Source organism: Rhamphochromis longiceps, linkage group LG23 (genome assembly GCF_057381845.1).
Source record: "Rhamphochromis longiceps isolate RC_006_pf linkage group LG23, R_longiceps_female_GT1.1, whole genome shotgun sequence".
In the NCBI taxonomy this organism is placed as follows: domain Eukaryota; kingdom Metazoa; phylum Chordata; class Actinopteri; order Cichliformes; family Cichlidae; genus Rhamphochromis; species Rhamphochromis longiceps.
Window position 1 is genome coordinate 26,071,553 of NC_140578.1, and position 27,557 is coordinate 26,099,109.

Sequence of the window (27,557 nt, forward strand, 5' to 3'; positions counted from 1 at the left end):
TTTGTCGCCAGGACTTTTGCGTTCCGGTCTCTCTGGTATTATGTTGGTGCCAAACTGGGAACCCAGATCGTCTGATGACTTGGCCTCTGGGGGCGACAGCCAATATTTCAAAGCTTCCGGCATCACCAGCTGATATCCAGTTCAGTTAAATTTGACTTCCACAGCTCAAAATCACAACACTAGTCATGTCAAGGTGCTCTATATTATAAAGTAAAAGGCCTGAAACATTAATGATAGAAACCAGGCAATCCGGTGATCCACTATGAGTGTATCTTGGTGACAGTATGGAGGAACTGCCTTTTAACAGGAAGAGACCTGCAGCCATCTTCCATGGCAGGTTGAGGCGAAACAACTGAGACAAGAAGTGCACATTTTGGTCACTTAAAATCCGAGATTTTAAATTCTGTCTGCTCCAAAATTCACGGGCACTTTATCAGGTAAACCAGTTCAGCTGCTTCTTAATGCAAATATCTAATCAGCTAATCACATGGCAGCTAGATGCCTTTAGGCATGTATACATGAATGAAGCTCAAGCAAAACACCAGAATGGAGGTTTTAAGCGACTCCGAAAGTGCCGTGGTTCCTGACTAGAACAGAAATAGCTGATCTACTGATTTTCCCACATAACCATCTCTAGGGTTTACAGAGAATGGTCTAAAAATGTAGGAATTATTCAGAGCAGTAGTTCTCTGAGAGAAAATTACAAGCTGCTCAGGGGTTTGAAGAGAATTGCTAAATTTCTTCAAGTTGAAAAGAAGGCAACAGTAGCTCAAAGAACTGTTGCAACCACGGTATGCAGAAGAGCATCTCTGACCGTTTCAGCAGATTAGCACACACACAAAGTGCAGCTCCTGTCATCTAAGAATAACAAACTATGCGCCAAAGCTAAAGCATAGCACAGAGTGTAGGCTCTGCTTATTATTCCCAAGAGTTTTAGATATTTCTTGTGTAAAACTCAAAATATAAAGAGCTGAAACAACACTGTGAACTTGTGTTTGGTGTAATATCCCAAATATGCAGCAGAAGTCAGGATAATCTCATTTGCAAGGCCTCAAATCAACTGAATTTATTGTGAATTTTTTAATTTTTTAATTTGGCCAGTAGCCAAGTCAAGCTAATTTGGCGAGTGGCAGCTTTTAAAGTACATTCAGAAGTACTGAATGCCATCCTTAAAGTAATGAACACCTCAAACCGATCATGTTTTTTTGGGCATTTTAGCAATTCAAATAGCAATTTATCCTCCGTTGCCTTGAATGTTAACAGAAAGCTCTCTCTGCACATCTGCAGAAGTCGCTCTTCAAATATATGTAATGAGCCTGAGTGCTGGGGCGGCGTTGGCACAGTGTAGCAGTGCTGGGGTTGTGATTGGCTTTTTGCAGCCTGCATACCCAGAGGAGGCTCCCTTAAGAGCAGATCGCCTGTTAAGTATGAGATCCCTGAGAGGAGAAGTGTTGGAAGGACTCTGGTTTCTTTAAATATACCGGGCCATCTGGGGAATATAATGGCTTCCGTATATAATTAAGAAGAATACAACGTTAGAGGCCTTATGTGTCTTTGTGCTGCACCTTAATGCGGTGGCAGCTTGGTGTACGACACACGGGGAAAGAGGAGGCTTTCTTTAGAAGTGTTCAACACGGGCAACATTTACATTTAAGATTGTTTTCTTACAGGATGAGAACATGGAGTGCAACTGCAGAGGGAAGATCCAGTTCATAGACAGACAAGGTTAAAAGGCCCAGTGGTGAATACAGCAAAGGTCAAAGGTCATAGAGAACACAAGAAAGGTTTAAGACAGAAGAAAAGAGAAGCGCAACAAATTAATAAGGTCAAGATTTTTTTTTGATGTGTGTGTCTTTTAAAATTTTGCTAAAGTAGGCCAGTTATGCTTTTCATTATTGTCTATCTCTAGCTCTTTCTGACCGTGGCAACAAAAGCTTGTTTGTGAAGAGCAGCTAATCAAAAGAAAGGTAACCTAAAGAGACGGGAGTGGCCACAACAGCACAAAAAGAGGACCCAAAAGCAGGAGCATGGAGATGAGCATCTATATGCAGAGGTCATCAGCAGGGATGAGATGAAAGAAAAAAGTCAGGAGAGCCTCCAAAAAGTCCCAGATAAGGATTAAAGTAAGGAAAATACTGAAATAGGCCTGGTATGACTGATGAGTGGCAGGTGGAAAAAATCCAACTTTTCAATGGTTAACAACCAACCATCAGCTGTCAGTATTTTTTCAATGTGTAGTCATGTTTGAAAAACAGATTCTAAATCAAAGACAGAAGCACTTGGGGGTCACCTTGATGTTCTTGTTTTCTAGCAAGAAAGAAAAGGCTACGTCACAAGGTTGACTACACCTCTCAAACCACTGCAGGTTGTAAGGGTCGTGTTAGGTAAAACAGTGGCTGGAGGTTGCAGTACAACCAAAATTAGAATGACTGTTTGTAATGAACTTCCAATCTTGTTGCATTTGAAATGGTTGCAACCACTTGGAGTCAGATGCCATCTTCAACCCAACTTTGGCACATCAAGACAGTGATAAAACAAGACGGACTGTGATTTAACCATCAAGTTAGAAATTATGTGCAATCTGTTTGTGCAAATCAATGCAAATTTGTTGCTATCTACCTAATTCAAATAAAAAACATTCACATGAACTACTTAGATAGTTTTCTCAGAAGCTCATACATTTGAAATCAAAATTTCCTCTATCAATAGTAATTTAGTTGCTGCAGGACAGAAACATGTAAAATGACACACTCCAGGTGCTCAGCACCTCACTTTTATATACAACCAGTTGGCAAATAGTTGAGTCCCTTATTGCAAAGACATGTGTCACAGACAAGTTGTTCTAACCAGTGCAGACTGACTCAGATTGACTATAAATTAAAGGGCAAATGTAACCAGTATGTAACAAAATATATAAACAATGGGCAAATCAGAAGATTTCAGGAACGACAGGAGCCCAGAGGATGGGTAACCACAATGAAAACACAACTGCAAATGATGAAGCAATAGTTCAACTGTATGTGAAATTTGTGCACTGTATTGCCTTTACAATAACAACCAAAATTGTGTGTGCGCGCACAGATACCCAAAATAAAAAAGAAAAGAATGTTAGACCCGGGTCTTTTAAAGTGTCAATAGGATCCAGATCAGGCCTGTTTGGTGATCTGGTGAGTTATTGGTGTGAGTTCAGTCCACGATCGATGTATGGTTTGCACTGTTTTGTCCTACCACAGTTCAGGCAACCAGACTTCAAGATTCAATTCCAAATGGGCTGTGGCTCGCCATCCATTGCAATGGAAAATTATTCCTCTTCTGCGGATTTCCACAAAGTCTGTAATCCAATGTTCTCCGAGGAGTCTCGGCTCCTTTCTCCAACTCAAAAAACCTGACCTAAGAGTGAGGTCAGAATTACTTCAAATGAACACGGTTCACACTTAACTAACACTTCTGTTTAAAGTATAAATCATGAACAAAATGTGTTTCAATTTCTAATGTTGTACAACTAATCAAATTCTAAACGTTTTCATTACATGGCAATGTAGCTATCACCAATCATTAAAGCAATTCACACTGCTCATTAAAAGCAGCAAACTCAATATACTCTGCTCACGGTCAAGTAACAACAGTGATGAATAAAAGTAACACAATAAAACATTTCAATACAACAGATAGACATACTGTTTTTTCCTTAACCTAACAACAGCTAATAAGTTCTCAACTAACGCTTAACAATGGGAGTGAGCGTTTAGCACACTCGCTAGCTACTTGCATAGTACCGTCACCATTAGCGTTTGTTTTTTGAAGCGAACAACATTAACATTTCAGGATGCCGATCAGCGGCTATAACAGTTTCGTTACTCACCAGTGCAAAGCACTTCGTATTCATAAAACTAGCTTCGGCTATCCAAATCTGGCGGCTAATCAAGCAGACACCAACAGCTTCGCTGTTTCAACAGCTACCACGTTTTCCCCCACAGGTACTGCTATGGCACGTGTGGTCTAAGCAGCCTTAGCAGCGCAACCAAACATGAAAAACAAGGCGGGACAAACAATCCCATTGGTTGGACTGCATTTGTATCCAGGTCAAAAAATAAATAGTGGTCACTTTAGGCTTCTTATCAGCGGGACGTGTTTGACCCGTTGCAGTCCCCATCTGTCCCACGACAGGGACTGAATTCAGTTTAACGAAGGTGTGTTTCGGTGTTGGCTTTCCCATAACTGCTGACGGATTCTCAGTTCCTTTCTTTTAGCAGCTACCAGGGCAGGATTTGGATCTGACTCACAGGTGGCCACAATATGACCATCCTCCCCACAACGGAAACAGTACCACGGTTTTGGCTTTACAGTTAAAGCGCTGTGTGGAGGGGGCCCTGGTTCAGTCTTTGCATGGTCAGGTTTTTTAGTTTCATCTTTCTGCATGTGTTCTTTCTTACGGTGTGTTCACACCGAACGCGATGGACGCGAATAGAGCGTCAGGTTTACATGTAAAGTCAATGGAAAGGCGCGATGACGCGCGATTGCGGGTCCCGCGAAAATTCGGAAGCAGATTTGCGTCGCGAAAACGCCAAAACGCGTGAAACGCGCGTCAGTGTAGCGCGTCTGGCGCGTTTGACGCGCGAATAAAACCACGCGCGTGAGTTTTTGTGTTGCACTTTGTGCATACGCGCGTTTCGCGTCTACCGCTCGAGTTGGAAAAATCTGAACTCCAGCGTCAAATCGCGCCGCGACAACCAATCAGGAGCCTGGTGACGTGGCTGTTACCTAGGTCAAAGGGGCAGATCCAGCCAAAGCCTTTCATACTTCAATGGAGGGGAAGGCTAATCAATGCGGTAGCAAACAACTCGGAGCTGTACAACACCAGCTGCTTTCAGTACCGAGACAGGAATAAAAAGGACCGAGCTTGGAGGAAGATATGTGAAGAGATCGGGCAACCTGGTAAGTTCATTCATTTCTCTTTTGAAAGTTTTCACTGACCCGGGGAAGCCGCACAAAAGCTAGCAAGCCACCGCTATTTTCCCACTGACGTACAAATACCGTTCTGCTTTTATGCATGTTATCATTTAGGAATATATTTTATTGTTTATTAATAAACAGCACACAGTGGTCCCGCTGTTCATCCGTCACTGCTTTGCTTTTTCGCTGATTTTTTATTGCACAGTACAGCATTGCATTCTGCAGCCTGATTGACAAATCTCCTGCGCTTGCCAAATTTATCACGTTTGGTTTTGATAACCATCGCGTCCAATAGAAAAAACAGCACAAAAACACCCATAACTATGAGCCTCATTCGGAAATAGACACCTGCACCGTGAGGGAAAAAGGCGCACGAAAGTGGCGGGCAGATGAAGACAAACCGCGGCATAATAATACTTTTACGTTTTGCAATCTACAAAGGTTTGCACTTTGAGAATCAATTGTGAGAACTGTGACCAGGGGCTAGTTATTCTGAGAACCCCTGCAATAAATGAGGGACCACTGTCTACTCTACGATTATTATATCCAACCTGTTAACATTTAATACTGTATTGATAGAACCAACTGATTCTGCAGCAGAGCATCCCCAGTCCCTGAGCTCCTGCTGCTGCACCCACAGATATGTACAGCAAGCACTGATACCTTTTTAGTCGGTGGGATTCCCTTGTGATCACCTTTACTAAATATCTACAACCAATCTGATTATATCCTGTTATTGTTTTTTTTTTTCAATGTTGAAATTAAAATCTAGTAGCAGCCTTCTCATTTCTTTGTGTTTTGTGCTGTTTTACAGGCCCACAGAGGAGGACGGCTCCGAGGCAGATGAGGGACGGGTCCCAGGACGGTCCATCGGCGGTGGAGCTGGCCATCCTGGAGTCCCTGAAGAGGCCACACCAGTCTCCAATGGAGCATTTCCTCCTCAGCCTTGTTCCTGCTCTGGAGAGCAGCTGGTCCTTTTTATTCCTGTCTCTCTGTAAATTCTTATATTTTATATATTTATGTTTAATGTTTTTCTGTTTGAGACTTTTAATATTATTTTAAATAAATGTTTATAATGACTAATGTCTCAGTTCTACTACACAGCAAATGTTGGCACACGACTTGACACATGTAGACTTTATTTCATATTATACTAATGACAAAATATACTGATACAGTGGGATGCAGAAGTTTGGGCAACCTTGTTAATAGACATTATTTTCCTGTATAAATCGTTGGTTGTTACAATAAAAAATGTCAGTTAAATATCATACAGGAGACACACACAGTGATATTTGAGAAGTGAAAAGAAGTTTACTGGATTTACAGAAAGTGTGCAATAATTGTTTAAACAAAATCAAGCAGGTGCATCAATTTGGGCACCACAAAAAAGAAATGAAATGAATATTTAGTGTATATCAATGTGTGTGTCTCCTATATGATATATGGGGTGCCTTTGTCTGGATGTGCTTCCCATCCAGAGCTGCACAGCACAGAGGAAAGTTCCAGCGCTCCTGGAATCCCTCTGTGATGGAGCGCCAGTCTCCAGGTGAAGGCACAGCCATGAAGTCGTCCACTAGACAGTCCCAGATGGACGTCGCTGCCTGGGGGGTGATCTGGCTCACCGTGGACACACCGACTCTGAAACTGAACGCGATGGTCCTGAAGGAGTCCCCGGTGACAAGGAACCTGGACAAAATTGTTCAAAATTAGTATTATGTGTACTGCAGTTACAAAATACATTATTCAAATTCCAAAATACTTTTGTGATGTCAGATATAAATCACAAAACATGAATCTTACATAAAACCTTTTGTAATTATAAGGATAATTACAAAATGTATATTAGATAATATCTAAAACAGTTGTGTTTTGTTTTAACTTTAACATATCATAATTTGATTGGTAGCAACTTTCACAACTACAGTGAGCCAATCACTCATAATTCCTAAACATGTCAATCAGGTAGGAATGAAGTGAGACATTAATAGAAATAAAGAGTTGTGTGTTGACATGTAGCCCTTTCCTTGCTTAAATCATTAATATTTTTGAAAAATTAATCTGTGATAAGACAGCTTATCAAGATAGAACCATGTAACTAGAGATGAACCAAACTGTTCACAGTTTTATCTAACTCTGTTTTAATAAAGGCTGTGACCCCTGCTATAGAGTCTGACAGCTGCAGGGATTATATACAAATATTCAACTATCCCAGAATTAAACCAGGTCTAAATAAAAAGGAGTGAGTATCACTACAAAGGTTAACTCAGTGGTCCTAATGCTACAGTTTGATATCAGCAAACACCGAGCGCATACATTGATGTGACACCACAGCCATGCTATCATTCAAACACTGATAACAGCATAAATCGAATTAAATCGGGACTTGATGAGACCTTCTGAGTATCACTAGAAATATTATAAAGAGTCGTCTCTGTACCACAGTTTGCTTTCAGTAAACACCGACAGCATTCACTGTTAGCATAGCACATCCATGTTAGCAGTGTATAACTGGATGGATTAGCATATTAGCACAGATATCAATAAAGGACTACCGTATTAAATAGTTTTACTAACCTCAGGCAGACGGACAGGCGCTCTGCAGGTGGGATTGAGCGTCTGTAGTTGGTGTCTAGGCGGGCAATGCTGGGACCGACGAGGGAAAGCAGGTCCTCAAACTGGCCGACGGTGATAGCGCTGGAATCGGCCGTCATCCAGGCGCAGCTCCTGGAGCAAGTGGTGAAACTCACCAAACTGCTCATGCCTCTGGAGGACCTGATGGACCCAGGTATGGCGAGAACGTCTTTTACGCTGCTGCTCTGCTCTCCACAGTACATAGAGAAGGGAGACTCTCTCTTCAAGCGCTAGCTCGATAGCTGCCATCTTGCAAAACCAGGTCTGGCACAACTCCCTCCCACATTCCTCCCACATTTCCGGTTCACGCGCGTCAAAATATCATATTTTGACGCGCGATGGATTTTTCTTGGACACGCGTTGAGACGCGAATGTACACGCGTCAAATTAGGGGCGTTTGGGGCGTTTTATTCGCGTCCATCGCGTTCGGTGTGAACACACCGTTAGAAGCAGTGGGTTTTCTTTGTTTCATGAGTGCTGTCAATTGACTCTTCAAGTCAGCAACTTGCTTCTTTAACTTACTTAGGTCACTTGATTCAGATTCAGCTTGTGTTTCGCTTGTTTCCTGAACACTCTGTCTATGGGAGACAACCTTAGGTTTGGTAGTACCAAGGTGCCGTTTCATTCTACTAGTTTTTGTTTCTTGCCTATTTTCTGCAGTACGCAGCAGCAACAAAAGCTCAGCGAGTGATGGGGGTTGTCGATCCTTAAGTTCTAGCTGCAAGACAGCAAGCAAGTCATGATTCCAACAACCCCTGTAAAATTGTTTCAGGAGGTGTTTGTCGACCTCTTGTGGCTGTACACCTCCCCTGCGTACAGTACGGTTCAATGCCACCTGCAGGCGATGCAGGTAAGCTGAGGGTTTTTCTCCAGGATCTTGCAACGTGTTCATGAACCTCACCAACAATTCCTCCCCATCCTCAACTGTGCCAAAGGCAGATTCCAATAATTGCAGGTAGGTAGATGGTGGCGCTTCAGGTCCAAGATGTCGAACTACATCTGAAGCAGGAATGGGGAGGCTCTCGAGAATTTTATGAGTCTTCTCCAAGTCAGAAACAGAAGTGTCCTCCATCATTAAATCAACATGAGAGCGCCAAGTATCATAATCAGCTTCATTATATGGCCGGGGAATCTTCCCAGAAAAAGCTCTCAGTCTCAAGGTGGAATGGGTACGTGACATCTTATCATCACTCTTTACAACGTGTTCAACCACAATTCTCTGTACGTCTGGTGGGTTAAGCTCACCAGGATTTAGAGTCAGGGATCTCTTGGTTCCAGAGCTTAAAGTCGGTGTGCGATATTCATCATCAGCGTGGCCAAGCTTAGGACAGACTGAAATACCAGCTGATTCAATAAAAGTAGCAGGGGTCTGGCTGGGCCTGTCAGTATGATCAACTTCCTCTATTTCAACCTCAGTACTGCGTGCAACACTTTCTTCGGCGACACCCACAGACTTTTCAATTTTTGTCATCACCTCTCTCAGTACCTCTTCAAAATCTTTCCCACTTAGCTTGGCTATTCCTCGCAGTTCACTCAGGTAAGTATCTGTGACACTCCCCCCAACTCTCTGGGAATAAACATCTGTCAAAGCATGTACAGAAAATACTACATCAGGATTGGCAGCTGAGGGGTGGACATAGGGCAACAAGGGTCCTAATGTTTGCACTGCTACTCCTGAGTTATACTCCACTATCTGATCCTTGTTGAATTCAGATACTTGATCATCAATGGTGAGGACCCTACTAATAGAGCCGTACTGCTTTAAGAACTCAAAAATCTCTTCATCCTTTTCTGATCCTGTTACCCCACGCACTATGACAGCATTTGGGACCTTAATACCTAATTTTTCAACAAAATCCATCTTTTGGTGCGACAGACGGTCTTACCAAAAGCTCAATCACACAAAATATGCTTCACTATCGTCACCCATTAATTCAAGGCTCCTGGCTGGCTCGCCACTTTTACACTGTAACCAGTATGTAACAAAATATATAAACAATGGGCAAATCAGAAGATTTCAGGAACGACAGGAGCCCAGAGGATGGGTAACCACAATGAAAACACAACTGCAAATGATGAAGCAATAGTTCAACTGTATTTGAAATTTGTGCACTGTATTGCCTTTACAATAACAACCAAAATTGTGTGTGCGCGCACAGATACCCAAAATAAAAAAGAAAAGAATGTTAGACCCGGGTCTTTTAAAGTGTCAATAGGATCCAGATCAGGCCTGTTTGGTGATCTGGTGAGTTATTGGTGTGAGTTCAGTCCACGATCGATGTATGGTTTGCACTGTTTTGTCCTACCACAGTTCAGGCAACCAGACTTCAAGATTCAATTCCAAATGGGCTGTGGCTCGCCATCCATTGCAATGGAAAATTATTCCTCTTCTGCGGATTTCCACAAAGTCTGTAATCCAATGTTCTCCGAGGAGTCTCGGCTCCTTTCTCCAACTCAAAAAACCTGACCTAAGAGTGAGGTCAGAATTACTTCAAATGAACACGGTTCACACTTAACTAACACTTCTGTTTAAAGTATAAATCATGAACAAAATGTGTTTCAATTTCTAATGTTGTACAACTAATCAAATTCTAAACGTTTTCATTACATGGCAATGTAGCTATCACCAATCATTAAAGCAATTCACACTGCTCATTAAAAGCAGCAAACTCAATATACTCTGCTCACGGTCAAGTAACAACAGTGATGAATAAAAGTAACACAATAAAACATTTCAATACAACAGATAGACATACTGTTTTTTCCTTAACCTAACAACAGCTAATAAGTTCTCAACTAACGCTTAACAACGGGAGTGAGCGTTTAGCACACTCGCTAGCTACTTGCATAGTACCGTCACCATTAGCGTTTGTTTTTTGAAGCGAACAACATTAACATTTCAGGATGCCGATCAGCGGCTATAACAGTTTCGTTACTCACCAGTGCAAAGCACTTCGTATTCATAAAACTAGCTTCGGCTATCCAAATCTGGCGGCTAATCAAGCAGACACCAACAGCTTCGCTGTTTCAACAGCTACCACGTTTTCCCCACAGGTACTGCTATGGCGCGTGTGGTCTAAGCAGCCTTAGCAGCGCAACCAAACTGAAAAACAAGGCGGGACAAACAATCCCATTGGTTGGACTGCATTTGTATCCAGGTCAAAAAATAACCTTTGAGAAACAAAATAAATAAATAAATAACACAAATAATGCAATTCCATACAAAATAATTTGGATTTTTTCTTTAGAGTCTTTCTCCAATCATGAGTGCTTTTAACTGAACAAAATAAAACACCTTTAATAATAATTACAATAAACAGTCTCTAATTCCATCTGTTTGCCACTGGGCTACACAAATACTTGCAAACTTTCACCCATCTGTCTGAGAGTGGTTGCAGTCAGTCTGAGCCCCACAGCAATTATTTGGAGAAAGGTTCTCTGTTACCAGGCAACCTGTGCAATCCCATTTAACCATATAAGTTGACCAAACACTGAATAACTTAAAATTGTTGTTTGTATTAATAATTATTATCATACATGTCTGTGCTTGTGGATTGGATGTCCTCTGACTGTTGGTTCTCAACCACTTTGTAACTAAATAAGATGTCATTTAAATTTCTGAACACCTTCTTTTGTTTTGTTTAAAAAAAGACAAATGTATTTAATCCCCTCATTACAGTAATACAGTCGGTATTTCTCAAATGGTCTGACTAGAACTCTGTTCTGTGTGTAAATCATGGCATCACTTCTCTGTCTATGGCTCCATTTTTGCCGTCTGACTGGTTTTACTTTTTTGCATCTGGAGCTGTATAACAGCAGACTTTTTTAAAAAAAGGTGCATTTCAGATCTGAAACACTGAAAGCAGAGAAGACAACAAAATGAATGACAGAGTTAATTGAATCACTTCTGATTAACTCTGATTTGATGTGGTCCAATTATGCTCAGACTGTCTGTCTGGAAACACGCCAGCATTCAAGCCAAAGCCAGTAAATATACCAGCAAAGCACATAAATACCACTTGACCCAAACGCACTGCCATTAAATTAAAATATTCTCCAAACTCTTCAAGATCACATATCTGTGGCTTGTAAAATCAGGGGCTCATCACTCCTCCCCGGCCCTGCACTCGTCAAACTTTAGGAGAGCTCCAGGGGTCCATCGGCAGGAAACGAACGCTAATTGTGCTAATGAGTTTGTTTGGATAAGCGCTTACTCCTTCCACCATTACCCCTCAGCGACACAAGCGGCCATCTGACTTCCAGAGACGTCGGGATGGACACACTTGGGATGGGCCGGCTTTGACGGCGACAGGGCCCGGTTGAGTTTTGGTGTGCGGCATGCCCGGCGCATCCATCACCAGCAATAAAGCTCTCTGACACAAGGGCCTGCTCTCATCCATCATCGCTCATTTAAGATACAAGTTTGGCTCTGGAGTGACAGCAGTGAGGGATTATTGCCATTAGAGGCAGATCTTTTGTTTTGATGGCCCCTCTTAATGGGGTTGCATTAGGGGGAAGTCCTAGGGGCCAGTTTTTGGGTGATTAAGCAAGCAACACATTTACAAGTCTCTAATTGAGAGAACAATGCCAGGAACCTAGAGAGTGCAGAGCTGTAATGAACTGAGGCTCCCTGAACTAGCTTCATGATTAGCTAACGTTGCGGCTCGTGAATACGCAACAAAACACTCTGGCTGCGGAGGAAGAGGGACTCCTCGAGATACAGATGTGCTTGTGTTGATTTACAGAGGATTATGGAAAGCAGACAGCAGCAGGCTGAAGTGGAGGGCTGAAGGAAAAACTGCTGTAGATTCCAGTTAAGTGGATTTATTCAAGCAGCTGAAACAGGATGTGTCATTTTCAGTCTAATTTGGCAGAATGTGCTTAATAATGTCACTCTGTACGTTAAAGAATTAACACATCAGATGCTACAGGATGCATGTTTAATACTCTGATGTAAATGGTTTAAAGTGATGGTTTGGGAATCACATTTTTGTCAGCTTGTAATTTTTAAGCAAAATCAATGTTAAAAATGAAATCTTAGAAGAATGTAGAGCATCTTTGTGAAAAAAAGTTTAGGGAGGGAAACACACACTGTATATAAATGATTACCTCAAACTTGTGATTGAAGCTATAAGCTAATCAGGAAAGAATTTACAGAGGTCATAATTAGACAAGAAATAGATACATTATTCTGTAGAGAACTCTGTTTCTAAATGTCTTCAGTTTGCAACTAGACAAGTCACCCCCTTCTGGCTAAATGCATCTTTAAGACTCTTCCAGTCTTGGTATTATTAGATGTAAGAGCATAACGATACAAAATAATAGACAACTGGATAGATTTTTCCATGGCAAAATAAAAAAGAATTATAAGTGGCGTTCCACAAGGCTCATTTCTTGGGCCTCTTGCTTTTTAAGCTCTAGTAGTTTGAAAACAACAAACTGAGCAGGTGCAATGAGATGTTTCAAAAACCCCTCTAACTAAACAAATATGAACTAGAAACAGTTTATTTGGAGCTGAAAACCAATAAAAACCCTGAAAATACATTTCACACCTGAGCCTCAACTCTTGCGGCCCGGCACCAAACAACTCACGGACCGGTCCGAGGCCCAGGGGTTGGGGACCGCTGCACTACTGCACAAATAGATTAAGTACTGACACTGGTGATCTGAAGCAAGCTAACAACAATTTTACAAATAAAAGTTGCCACAAATATGCTTATTTTAAATAAAAGCCTTTTTTGGGGCAGTATGTATTTTGCCTGACGTTGATTCCTGCTAAAATCACATCACTGATACAAACACAACAAGCTAATTCTTGATACCAGGAAACAATGCAGTCCTAAATCTATGCTACTCTTTTCTATCTCCTCGTTCCCCTCATACCCATCACTGCTGCTGGCTGCCCCTCCCAGAGCCTGATTCTCCTGGACGTCACTTCCTCGGAACCATCACCAATTGTTGCTCTTAAGGGGTCATCTATACTATGACGTTTAACATAGCCAGAATATCTTTATGACACACCAGAGTAAAAACTAGGATTGTGATGAGGGAAAATCAGTGGTTGCCTGGTGATTGGACTGATTTTTTTCACATTCGGACAAAGACTTCAGAGTCTCTTACTATCTCCACATTGAGAGAGCTGATTGGTCAGTATGGTGTGGTGATACATGTGTGGATATCTCATCTCAGAGCAGGTTGGATATGCAGCGTAAAAAGTTGGCCACCTTCATGACCTTAACTATTTAAGCCTCTACAGGAGACTGATCACTTGAGATGTTTACCTTACTCTGCAAAGCATCTGCTGTTGTGAGAAGATTTGCGTATCGTTATCCCATCATGGTATTATATGATTTTAAGTTTAAATTTAGTTGCACAAAGGATGAAAGAGACATGAAAGAGACTATCAGTTTGAGTAAGTGTTATTGCAAAAATCAGAGGGTTCTTTTTCAAATAGCTCACACAAAAATGTAATAAAGTCATATTCAAGTGCTTCCAAGAAAGAAAAAAAGATCCTGAAAACATGGTTTTTATTTGTGTCATTTGCTAGTGATGAATGAAACATGCTCTGTTCCTCCTGCGTGTCCTTTTCTTTGTTCACACTGAAGAGAAATCAGGTTAAGTGGATCATGTTCCTGCTCTGTGATGCCATATTTCTGTATCTCAGGTTGTTGTGTGCCGTCTCGTGTCCTAATTAGAGAAAAAAAAAGAAAGAGTGAGAGACAGCCAAATGAAGCAGTAGTCACCTGAGATGAAGGACACATCCTCTGTGCCAGGAGACGCTTCACATTTGATTTTTTATTTATATTTCTGCGCCGCACGATACTCGGGGAGGAAAAAGAAGTGGGTCAATGAACAGATTTGCAGAATCCAACTTTGAAACATCCGTGTTGTCTGCACGTCTCTAGTTAAACATAGTTTTGTATCCGATTCCCCAGTGCCAATTACTCATTAAAAATGTTTAACAACATTTTAATTGAAGAATTAATTACCTTCAGCTGGGCAAAATCCTCCTAAATTTCATCTGGGGAGTCATCAAATGTGCAGAGGAGCAGCCGTCGATGAAGTGTCAGCGAGTGGGTGGTGGTGGTTGGCGCAGGAAAATTACATCAGCAGCAAAATGTAGTCCACCGAGTGAGTCAACGGCGAGACGCACATGATAATTCATGAGTAAACACGTCGGTGAGTAAACCGCTACGATGTTCCTCACAACGTGCGAATTCAACCCGCAGAACTGTGGCTCGCAAAGTCCCTGCCAAAACAAACACCATTCATAGCAGCCGCCGCCGCCGCCGCATTATTCACAGCGTTTGACATGAAACACAAGGACAGGAGGGAAAAAGTCAAGATTTACTTTCTCCTCTTGAATAAATGCCGTAATCATCCTTTAATCTGTGTAAACAATCCCCAACATAAGACAGGAGTCCTTAGAGCAGTACATTTAATACCTCCTTTTTCCTCCTTTGTCATGTTATCAGCTTAAAGGACAGACCTGTAAAGAGTTAGCTCACCTAAATCATTTATCTCACTATTTTCCTATTGGAATGTGTCTGCTTGTTTATCTTGTAAAGAAAAATCTCTCCTTGTTCTAATGTAGCTGAACTGACACTTTAAGATCAGCAAGATTAAAGGAGCAAAGGTCATTTTTTAAAGTACACTTAGCTAGTACTGTGTTGGACCCCCTTTTGGCTTCAGAGCTGCCTTAATTCTTCTTTACACACATTCAACAAGTTGCTAGAAACATTTAGAGATTTTGACGTGACAGCATCACGCCAGCACAAGGCCAGTTGCAGACACACTGGTGGTCCTGTGCTGGCCCATGCTTGGAATACCTCTGGTAAACATGATCTGGGCCACCAAAGGGCCATCATTCTTTGCAGTATGTGGGCCATGTGTAAGTTGTGTGCACCCACGGGGCAGTTGTAGACACACTGCTGGCCCTGTGCTGGCCCAGAACAGTTTCAGGTCTGGCCCCAGCCTAATGTGTACCTTAATCAAGCCATGTAATAACAACATGTGCCGGAACATAATAGTGCAAAAGTAACATGACGAAACTCTGTTCAGACAGTGGATGGACTGATTCTTATGTAGCACTTTCCTACTCTCCTGGATGCTCTATACAGCATGCCCACATTGACCCAATCACACACTTTCTCTAAACTAAGTGCTTCCTAACTACATTCATACTTGTGACATGCAAACTGGAGTAGCCAGAGATCGAACCACTAACCTTCTAATAAGTTGGTGACCTGCTCTACCCCCTGAGCTACAGCCACCCAGCAGGAAACATGAGTAAACCCTCACTAGGCTTTGGATAAAGTGTACACTCACAAACCTGTTAAACCTTCATTTGAAACGTTGGCTACCATAGCAGTATAGTATTGCAACATGGCATTTGGGTCTTCTGACTAAAATAGGAAAATAGGAACATAAATAGTGTTTGTATGTTCCTAATAGAACATAAATAGGCCAGACCTGCTTGCTATGTAGGAATAGAGAGGTAATCAAGCTTCTCCATGGCTTTAGTGCTTTTGGGAGTTCACTCAGTGCTGTTGTCCTTGTTCTTTTGTTTTCCAGTGATTTCTGTACGGCTGAAGAGCACACTCCCTCCTAGACCCACATACCTGTTTCTGTTGAGCTGGTCCATTTTATCTGGATGATACTCACCACTCAGACTCACATGTCTGTTCCTCTTCCAACGGTGCCAACTTCACACAGAAACCTGACCAGTTTCCTCCCCCATCATCTCCATCTCAACTCCTTCTTAGTAACACTTCTCACCAGTACAATTAAGCATCTCAAAACTTGGCCCAGACTAATCCTCTCCTCTCTCCCAGAGTTGTCCGCTTGAGAGGCCTGACCAATTTCCCCAAGCTTCCGCTGTTCCAAGTTTCTCTTGTCACTCTTAAGTCTGTGCAAAAAACCTTTGCAGAGTCTAAACTGTCAAGTCTTTAGTTCTGCCTTAGACTCTGTAAACTGGTGTCATGACATATAAACAGTTTCTTAGTGTAAAATACTGCAGGGCCTGGGCATTTGGATATAAAGTTTACATTTAAATACTGTCAGCTGTCTGTTTTAGTCTTTCTACACTGAAGTGATTTCCACAAACAGTTAAAGTTAATGTGTAAATGTGCTGCAGGTGTATAAAAACACGATTAATCATGCTGTGCATGGGGCTATACCACAGGTGTCAAACATAAGGCCCTAGGTCCAGAATCAGCACAGACAAACAATTAAATAACAGAAAGTTCCAATTTTTTCACAGTATAATGTATAAATATATGATTTTTACAGTATCTAAGAAAAAGGCTTTTTGTCAGTTAACGAAAAATACATTTCATAATTACAATAACAGAAGTTTCTCTGTAATTTTACACATTTTTTTCTTACAATTAAGCCCAAAGCAGCATGCAGAAAAAACTGACACGTATTACTGAAATTTCACTTTTTTTTCTCCTTATATTATATTTTTTCATGGATCAAGTATGTAGTCAAACTTTTTTACACTAACAGAAAGAGGAGTTTTGCTGGTCTGGCCCACATATGATCAATATGAATCACAATGCAAAATGAGTTTGTCATCCCTGGTCTAAACTGCTGTGTCTTTGCCCATAACACAGAGATGTAATGTCTTATGTATATATATATATATATATATATATTTTTTTTTTTAACGATTTCTTTGTGCAGTTTGCATGTTCTCCCTGTTTGTGTCTCTCTGGGTACATGCAGTCAGTGGGATTCTACATTGCCCATAGATGTGAATGGTCTATTTCCCTGCGATAGACTAATGACAGGAAATATAAATATCATAAAGTTTTTAAACTTTAATTGCTGGGGTGCTTCCAATGATGCACTGTTTCTTCTCCATGGATCTCTTTTCACTCTCTGTGTGTTTTATACATCAGTACTGCATTTAATCATTAGTAATCACCTCTCTTTCCCAAAGTGTGCCTTTTATTCCCCCCCCCAAACAACCAATCCTGGGACCATCTCTGCGGCTGGTTCTTCCTGTTAAAAGGGTTTTTTTCCCCTCACCACTGTTTTCTCTCTACCTTACATTATAGAGCACCTTGAGTTGACTATTGTTGCAATTTTGTGCTATATTAATAAAACTAAACTGAAGTGAGTCATCTCTTTGACACTTTTGTAATCATTTGTCAAATGTAAAGAAATTTAACACAATCCTCGGGCAACCCTCAATTTTCCTCGTTGCAAGGGAGTTGCCGTCTTATTTTCACTCTAATGTGATTAAAACAAATTGTAAAGTGTGTTTTTTTCCCCTTTTTTCTGGAAATATTTTGTTATAATTTAGCAAAATATTCAAGTTTGTCCTCACACATATGAGTTTTCTCTTCTTCAATTTATCATTTTAATCTTGACAATTTTTCTTATTCTCTGAATGTTACAGCCTCTCCCACCTGTATTATTTTTGTACTTTCCTCAGTGAATGGCACTAATGACCTGCTAGTTTCTGTAAGGTACGCAGACCTACTGAATGTGGAGGAGGATTCCTGCTCATTATCTGACTTTATGACTTAATAGTAGTGTTTACTCGACAGTTTGTGGATCTCTGTGTGGCAGAAGTTTGGGATTAATCAAGAAAGCTACAAAGCTGACATCAGACGGGACACTGCAGGGGTCTGACAGCTCATATTAAAAGTCTAGTTTTTAAAGTAAAACAGTCCAATGTTCACTCACACAGAGTTCATACTTTAAATGTTTAGACTGACATCAATTTCCCACTAAGCAGCATCCTTTGTGCTCCTCGGTGCTCGAACAAAACCGGCGAGGCCAAACCTTCTGACTTACACCTCTCTCCCCCCCGACATCCTCCCTTTGTCTGTCTCCTCTTTTCTCTCCTTGCCTCCTATTTAGCCCATGCATTTGATTAGTTAATCGCCCCCCTTTCTCCCCACCACCACCTCCCAGTCCTCAGGTGGAGGCAGAGCGCTCGGGCTTCTCATCCAGCCAAGCTGTTCTTTTGGAAGGGAAAGGAGGCAGCTGTGTTTACAGCCCGGGTCCTGGCGTACATTTAGCAGAATCTATTATTCATATCGCTCAGTATCAGAGTGAGATCTCCAGCCACCTGTCTCGCTGACAAGCTCGCCCCCTTTTGTGGCGCTTTCCGTTCGGAGCAAATTACACTCGTCTTGATGAATTGAGTTTTTATGAGCGTTGCTGTAGCGCCTGGGCATCCTCACACCGAGCCAGGGACCATCAGGGGCCCGGGGAGATTTTTCTAGTCAATGGGCAAATGTTTGGAAGAATGTCGATTTGGGGAGGCGGCGTGGGAGGGGGGAATGGGTGGTTTTTACCTAGAGCTCATGGCTTCTGTCAGGCTGAAATTTTGCCCACGCTTCGCCAGTGTTCGGCGATGGTCTTCCCGTCCTGCAGCCTTGTTGTTGTTTACCTCTCTCGGCCCAGCCCTGGCCCTGATCTGAGATTTGAAAGGCAGCAAGAACAAAGACTTCCTTCAGAATTGGTTTTCTGGGAGATGCAGCTACCTGATGAGTCTGCCGGCAAACTATCTCCCTCCTTTGACTCTGTGTGAACATTTTTAATTAACGGGGAGGTGCGTTAACTCGATGATAAGCACCCCTGATAAGTTATAACATGATTCATAATTTATAAAGATTTTTGCTTTCATCTTCACTAGTTTGCATAAAACTAATTACTCCGTAAATGGTATTCATTACAAAATATAGTTTTTTTTCTCCTCTCTTTCCACACAGACACGTAAATCGCGGCGCCCAGCTACCAAGTGTTGCTCTGGGACTGGTTTGCATGCAGAGAAGAAAGGTAATGATGAGTTGTTGGAGGCGGTGTCAGTGCCAGACCTGGCTGTCTCTGTTTGTACTCGACGAGCACGTTATTCAGCCGAGATTTATTATTCTAACTGCTACAAGCTGCTGAGTGTGGGTTTACATTTCAACTCATCAGAATCAGATACAGCCACCTGACAAATGCGAGAAAAGGTCAACAGCGCAAAAACAAGAATTTGTGAATCTGGTACGAGAAACCATAATGACAGCTGCTATGACTGCATGCACAAGCACACAAAACAAGGTACTCTAAACGCACAACAATCATCAGGATAGCATTTCTGTGAATCTCTGTGAGTGGTGCGTTTCCAAGTGAAAACCCGCCAAAATACTGCCTGGAAATGCAAATCATCCAAAAGATGTCAGTGTAAATGGGATTTATCAAAGTGAGAGCGTGAAGTATTGCAATGTGGGTAATCCTCATCTCTTTGAGAATACAAAACATACACTCTTGACACAATAACCTAGGCTGTATATAAAAGATGGACATAACTACGGTGACATCACCGTATCATGATGTCACTATGGAGTCTGCTGTCAGACTCTACAACAAAGGCTTTGCAAATGACAACACATGTGCAGACAGACACACACACATATCTAATACACAAAGATAACCTTCACCCCCTCTCCCTGATATGCAATATTATCTAGTACAGTTTTTCTGGTACACAGCAAATTCAAAAGTGTTAAATGTTTTGGTGTTAGTAGTCTTCTTGCAAAAGTAGAGTTAATTTTACTCTAAGCAGAGTCACATTCTTTTAATGTAACTCTGAGGTGTAAAATGATAGTAGTTAAAATCGAGTGTAAAAAATGAGTGTTTCTATGTCAAATCTGGAGGTGTTACAATGGAAACATTAACTCTTGACCTCTTAACTCTGAACTCCTACAGGGGCTATGACACCAATAGAGTAAATTCACAGACTCCGCCTCCAGCACCATAGGCTCCAATCGAAGCTGAAGTGAAGCCGTTTCAGAACATTTTGCTCTACATATTTGAGTTGTTTGCCATGCTTGGTAAGTCATTTTTTCAAAGATTGTTTCAATTATTATTATGAGCTTTTACTTCTGTGGCTCTTTGGAGTTGAGACAAAGCTGTGTGAAAGGCATTAGCCATGTTGCTCGGTGATAGCATAATATTCTGTTTTAGCTAGCTGAAAGGTATTGTTTGCGGGCAAATACCACAGCCTTGAAAAAAGCTTGCATGTGAATTTTCAGTCAAACTTTTGGTCAAATACACCTAAAACAATGTCTAGAATGTGAAATGTTGGTATAATGGTGCTACTTGAAGCCTGAAAACGATCGCCCATAAAAAACAAACAAAAAAAAAACCAAAACGAGCAAACAGCAGTAGCAGACGTCCTGACTGGATTCTACGTTAGCATAGATCCCTCCACAGTTTTGTGCACATGGTTTAGGTAAAAATTGAAAAGGTTGAGGTTTTACATTCAGTTCAGTATTACCTGTTGCCTGTGTCTTTGTCTTTTGGGAAAGTACTTTATACAAGTAATGGCTCAAAGAGGATTCCTTTTTTTTTTTACTGTGCTGCAATTGTTTACTGGATTATTTGTGCCATTAATTAGTGTCAACTAATTTTTATTCAATCTCCGCACAGGATATGCTTGTGAAGATGGAATATGGGGGAGAGCAGAAGTGCGTTGAAGTTCCACAAAGTGATGAATGAAGGACATGCATATTGTATTGAAGAAATAAGTGATGAGAATGCTGTTATTTGCATTTACCATGTCAGACCTTTTGATAAACAAAATTCTAATGAAAGTGAGAACATGTATACTGTTACATCTTTCAGAAAATGTTTTGAAATTGTGGTCACAGTTCAGAATAAATGTTTTTCAAAAACCATTGCGTCTTTTTAGTAAATGTTTATTTCCAAAAGAAATTTCTAGAAGTTCAGAACAGTAAAATTCCCGCTTTTTAGAATGAATTAGAAGATAACTCTTACATATTAAACTAAAATACTCTTTGAGTATTTTAGTTTTAGTTTGGTGTGGACCCATATAGACACTTTAATAGTGTTGAAATCAAATCCGACAGTGTTAATTTGGACATGCTGGATTTGCTGTGTACAACATAGTATTTTATTCTATTTTGTATAGTACTTTATTCTACTGTATATAGTATTTTATTTTATTCTGTTTTGTATAGTTGTTTTTTTCTTAATTTTTGCTGCTCTTAACTTACTGTACTATCCACTTTCTGCTGTGACCAACAAATGTCCCACATGTGCGACTAATAAAGGTTTATCTTATCTCTTTTATCACTCATGTAACAAAGTCAGATCTATTTAGCATTTTGGCTGCCACCAAAAAATCTTTTTCAGAAGCAACTATATTTGGAAGAAATGGTGGGATGCTAAGTCTGGTTAGCATCCATTAGTTTCCATGACCAGGCTACGCACTTAACTTTAATCTTTAACAAAATCGACCCACAGTACAACTGTCATAAATTTAGCTGTAAAGGCCAAAAACATTTACAACAACAGTTTGCAAACTTATTTATTTCTACTGTAAATGTGAACATTTTAAAATGGGGATTTGTGGGGATCACGTCACTTTTGGAAGCAGCTTCAAGTGACTGTTAGAGGAACTGCAGTTTCCAGATGTCCAAAGAAAAAGCGCTCAGTAAAACTGGAACTCAGACTTCTTGGACTTTCTATTAGCACAATTACCTTCACTACAATTAATATTAATTAATTATTAATCATAACATATTAAATGTAAAATACATTAAAATGTCCAAAAGGCACCAGCGCTACATGAAAAGCTATTATTTAGCAAATGTGAAGCATAGCAGAGAGGTAGCGGTTCTATTAAAGCAACTGCAATCTCAGGCATTTCTGCATTAATTCAACAATAACTTTGTAAATTTACTGTATCCTGTTTTTTGGGTTTCTTTTTTTCCTTGTTTCTTTCCAGATTCGGGTGTGGTGGGTGCGGGGGCCATTTAGGGCCCTGAATTTAGTTAGTATGGCCCTGGATGTCAATCATATTTAAATTGAATTAATGTTTTGTGACAGGCATTTTAATATCTTTTAAAATAAACAAACGCCTCTGCATAAATAAAAAGCACTTACCTACAGCTGCTATTCATCCCCATGCAGGTACTAGTGATGGATTCGCTGAGTCTGTGCAGGTTAAAAGTACCTCTTCCCTGATAAGAAACCACAGAAAGGCTAGTTTAGTTTAGAAGACTTGTGCTGCAAAAAACCAGAAAAGGGAAATGTATAAATAAACATGGCGAAACACACTGCTGCCTCGCGAGTCTGTTTTCAATTCCCATTCGATTAAAGTGTCCCTGCAGGAGCCGGTGAGGTTGGGTATGGGGTGAGGTGCAGAGACATAAATCAAAGCAGTCCAAGGAATAGTAATCCTCGCTGAACATTTTGGACTGATTGATATAAATAACATTGTCCTCGCCATCTGTCCAAAGAGGGACCTTTCCAGTTAGTGTTGAGCGGCAACGGCAGAATAATTAATGAAGTCTAGTGTCCTTTGTGCCGGTAATAAAGAGGAGACAAATTATGTTATAATCCAACTGCTGCTCGTTTGTCACAGCCAAATAAAATGTCAAATAAAAGTGAGGGGCCACAGTGTTTGTTTAATGGAGTGCAGGCTACCTGCTCCAGAGTCTGACAGCAGGGTGGGACGGCTGTAAAAAAAAAAAGAAAAAAAGAAAAAGCAAAGCCTGGATTTGAGGCTGCAGGAATCCACTCAGGCTGAATGTGTGCCGATTATGTGCTGCACATTTAACAAATGTTCACAAACACAAACAAAGAGTTTTCTTCCAGAATGATTCTAGATGACCTGGAAATTATCCTTCATTTCTAATCAAATACAGAATGTCCAATCTGTGTCTTGGATAGCTGTGCTGCTGGTTTCTGACATTAAAATTCTCTGCGGTTTCACGATGGATCCCTTTGAGTCTATAGCCTTCTGGATTTTAGAGCAAGCCACTGAATTTTCCTCGTGCAACGGAGCCCAGGTGCTGTGGATTGACCTCTATGTGGGCCTCTAGGGCCTGGTAAATGCCAAAAACTGCAGCTCCTCCAGTGTCTAGCAGAGGCTGGCTCCAAAACTCCACATCCAAAAAATGTCCCACATTACAGTAGAGTCTCTGTAGTTAATCTGCTCTTCTTACAGCACTACATGGAGTGGACTTTGTTCTTGGTGTGGCTTTGATTGATTTTGATTGTCACTTAACTGGACCTTATGACCATGTTCGTGGTGTTGGTGCATTCTGGACAATTTTAACAGTAGTGATAGTAATATCTGTCAAATAATGGTAGCACTCAACCGGTTAGGGTTAGGGACGGTCGATTCTGGCTCCAATTGTGGCTTCGAAAAAGTTTTGTACTTTAAAGTGCGAAAAAGTCCAGCATTTTAATAGTGTGTGCTAATTGTTGTGTAGGAGAAGCTTGTGTGGTCCTGAAATCCCAGGAGGAATGCAGTCTAGTGTTTATGCTCCTGGTAGAGTTAGCCATGGCAGTAAGGTCAAAGGGGAGGACCCTGACGAAGAGCAATCCAACCAAGACCTCAGCAGGCACAAAGCGTGGAGGAAGACACTTACTTTAGCATATAAGGGCTTGGAACCCATGCCACATGGATGCCAACCCTGATCTGGTGAGGGCCATGTGGTGGGTAGCACTAGCTGATAACTCAGTGCAGTACCTTCAAGTCCACATGTGGCCACTTTTGGATCCAGTAAACCAACTTAGAGGTGCCCAGAATGCTAACTTTGAAGCTTTGGAGCAGGTGTTCAACCAGTGAGTTGAACACCTGTCCATCTTTTATTTACAGTCTATGCTGCAGATTAGTATTGCCTCAGTTGTCACGGTAGATTTCCATGTGGGTCTTAGTTTGTAAACACTAACACATCAGACTGTCATTGGTGTTGCTTTTTCCTCTATTACACTTTTTTCTGTACATTTTTTTTTTTGAAAGTTGTGTGGCACCTTTAATTATTTGTCTTTCTGTAAACAAAAGAAAGAAAACAAAAGAAAACAAAAAAAACCAATGTAAACACCAGATGAAGGTGTCTGTGGAGGTTCTAGTGGAGTTTTCAGGCTAATTATGTTTAAAAATTCAAATAATTCTGACCTCAAATTGTGTAAATCACCATGTGTGTGTGTTTACATGCTTGTCAGAGTCCTCTAAGGCTTTCGATCATACCAGTCGCGAAAATGGTGCCTAAAATGATGTGGGTAAAGTAAACATCTGTCAGATTATATTGGTATTCCTATCAGTTCATGTTTTTTAGACTTGTTTCTAACTCTCGGGCCTAGTTGTAACTTTTTTTTTTCACTTATAAACAAGGACTTGCCCAGAAAGTAGAATCATTTTCTGTTACTTAAGATAAGATAACCTTTATTAGTCCCACACGTGGGAAATTTGTTTGTTGTACTTGTTGGAATAATTAACCTTGATATGTGTGCCAATGATCAGATGATTGATCAATATCGGTTGACAGCAACCTGCATATCACAGATATATATCTATATACATACATGTATATATATACTCTCAGTGTCCCCTCTTGTGTTTTTTGTTGCCAGTGTAAGGGTCAAAGGCCACGCTGTGCCTTTAACTTTACATAACAAAATACTTTAATTCGATGCTTTGCAACTAAATCTCCAAACCAGGAGTTGGATTTCTTTGACTTGTTGTGCGCGTCATCTGTATGCGTCACATGCAACATCTGCTCAGGTATTCATAACCTGAGATCAAGGTTGGATTGCTGTCATTGATCGGCAGCAACACCTAAATTGAATTTGTATCCCTCGTCTCACCCCTTTGCAAACCCTGCACCATCATAACTAGAGCCCCAAACTTGAATCTTAAGCCCCTGAGCAGGAGGTGACGTCCAGAAAGATGAAGGAGCATCGATATTCAGTCCAAAAAAAATCTAACTTTCTTGTCACAAGGAGCGGCTAAACTGTGTGAACGTAGAGCAAACTGCAGGCGTAGAAGAAACTCCCTGAGACCCGAAGTGACTCATCACAATTACTGACTTTAATGGACAAGCAAGAACCGACTTAGAGATCAAAATCTCCACAGTTGAGCAGGACTGTATGATGTCATGATGACGACTCCTAATTAATGATGCAGAGAGGATTGCAAGACTTATCATCAAACTGGTTTCATACTCATAGTACTGTTCAGGCAGGGCTGCTTTAGTCAAAATATCTGGGTGGTTGGCTCTGTCCTGTTTAGGGGTTGAAGAGCAGAAAGACCCCAGCACAGAACAAAGCAGACATCAAGAGCAGAAAGCATGACAAAGATTGAGTTTTATGCATGAAAAGCAGGAACTGGGTTGCAAAGCAGCTTGCAGTCTTGCATCATGGAAATTTGTGCGACTGACCTCTAATCTACTGTGTGACTGGACACAAAATTAATACTTTCCAGTGAAAATGTCCCAATCTGGGTGTTTGAGAGGTTGACACGGAAACGTATTGTGTCCTAGCTTATACCACAGACTGAGTTTGAGTCTTCCACATAACAGAAACATTATAAACACCTTTAAAACTACTTCTTTAAGTTTAGAAAAGGCATCATGGTTTAGGTTAAAACAAAGTGACTGCCACTTTTTCGACTCAGTTTCCAACTCAGTTTTCTCAGTTACCATGGTGCCACGTGCCAGCTTCAGAATCTGGACAACAGACGGGATGAAGATGCAAAATATACTTCCTATAGAAATATTACAGTAAGTCGTAAAAAAGCATCTCAGTTTGTGTTCATGAACATGAACATATGAAATTTATGCTGACCCTGGGCTAAATGTAGGCAAGCTCGAGAAGTCTAAACGTGTATCTTCTTCTTTGAGCTGTTCCCTTTAGAGTCCGGCATAGCGGATCATCAGGCATCCATCTCACCCTATCTCTAGCATCCTCCAACCCTCAATATGTGCTCCTTCACTACATCCATGAACATTCTTGGAGGTTTTCCTCTTTTCCTCCTGCCTGGCATCCCCATCTTAATCACCCTTTGTCCAGTATACATACATATAACCATCTCAGCCTTGCTTTGTCTACAAACTGCTGAACCTGAGCTCTCCCTCTGAGGCACTCATTTCTAATCAGAGAAGTCAGTCATAATGTGCTATATCATTCAGAATCAATAAAGTATTCTGATTCTGATATCACCTCTAGATTGTAGCTACCTAGTTAGCCTACTGCTAAACTTGTAAATCCTCGTTTCCATGAATATTTTCATTGAAACACCTGACAGAACAGCCACACTGATCATTTTACTGGAGCTGAAATGATATGGATTTTTAACCTCTTTGCTTTTCTGAGTTTGGATGACATCACCTACAATCAGATTAACTTAGCCGTCACATGTGGTTTGGCACAGAGTTCAGCGGATCTGTTGACTCTGTGGCCTTTTCAGTGCTCGATTTCTGTTGTCCGTAGCGGAGTTCAAACATTCAGAATGTCAGCACGACAACAGGAAATGACAGCTCCTCAAGCCATCACTTGAAATTCTAGAGGATGGCCAGCCTTTCCCGACCTCCTGTAGATTAGTTTTGTTCTTTTAATGCTCTCTAAAACACGCGGCCTACTCCTGAATTCAGACAACGGCACGCCTAGTCTTTGAGCTCAAACGACACAAAGCTTTCAGGAGTACAACTTCACCCTTTGTGGCGATGTTCACATCACAAGACAAGAACAAAGTGCAAAGTGAACTTGAACTCTCTGAAACTCTGGAAGCATCCTGGGAGCGAAGGACAAGGGGAAGGCTGCCAAGCAGCACTGGCTCAGTAAAAGGGCGAGGAGGCAACCTTAGACGAGAGTTGATCGCTCTGCAACATTGCCTCCAGGTCCATCAATCACCCTGCAAATTAAAGGCGAGGTGAGGCTCAGGCTTCACCGGCCCGATTTGACATCAGACTCACATCACGCTGCGATGAGGACATCACCCATATTGAGAGGATGCGCTAGGTACGCTCATTCCGCCCACGTCAGCGTCTCGAAGGGGCCCGCATTATCTGCGCCAACAAAAGGAGGAGCCGCTTTGTGCAATCAGCACCATTCTGTACATATTAAACAGCGCAACATTCTCAACTAAGGTTCATTTTAATTAGAGGGGAATTTGATCACCACCGTCTCCCACAGGCGCTTTTGATGTTAAT

The 27,557-nt window shown here is 41.2% G+C and overlaps 1 protein-coding gene and 3 long non-coding RNA genes across 4 annotated transcripts; 1 reads left to right on the forward strand and 3 right to left on the reverse strand.

Moving 5' to 3' along the window:
• Positions 1 to 2,998: 2,998 nt before the first annotated feature.
• LOC146642069 (uncharacterized) lies at positions 2,999 to 4,251 on the reverse strand. Its single transcript, XR_014909635.1, has 2 exons — positions 3,863 to 4,251; positions 2,999 to 3,390 (listed from the first exon to the last, which is right to left on the reverse strand). It is a non-coding gene; the product is annotated as an uncharacterized LOC146642069 (long non-coding RNA).
• A 417-nt stretch (positions 4,252 to 4,668) lies between these two features.
• On the forward strand, positions 4,669 to 6,032 carry LOC146642070 (uncharacterized). Its single transcript, XR_014909636.1, has 2 exons — positions 4,669 to 4,935; positions 5,768 to 6,032. It is a non-coding gene; the product is annotated as an uncharacterized LOC146642070 (long non-coding RNA).
• Positions 6,033 to 6,075: 43 nt separating this feature from the next.
• Positions 6,076 to 8,008, reverse strand: LOC146642071 (uncharacterized). The gene is made up of 2 exons (XM_085398541.1): positions 7,531 to 8,008; positions 6,076 to 6,642 (listed from the first exon to the last, which is right to left on the reverse strand). Exons 1-2 carry the CDS (start codon positions 7,788 to 7,790, stop codon positions 6,372 to 6,374), a joined length of 531 nt encoding a protein of 176 aa, XP_085254667.1. The 5' UTR covers positions 7,791 to 8,008; the 3' UTR covers positions 6,076 to 6,371.
• Positions 8,009 to 9,660: 1,652 nt separating this feature from the next.
• LOC146642072 (uncharacterized) lies at positions 9,661 to 10,685 on the reverse strand. The gene is made up of 2 exons (XR_014909634.1): positions 10,528 to 10,685; positions 9,661 to 10,055 (listed from the first exon to the last, which is right to left on the reverse strand). It is a non-coding gene; the product is annotated as an uncharacterized LOC146642072 (long non-coding RNA).
• Positions 10,686 to 27,557: the final 16,872 nt, after the last annotated feature.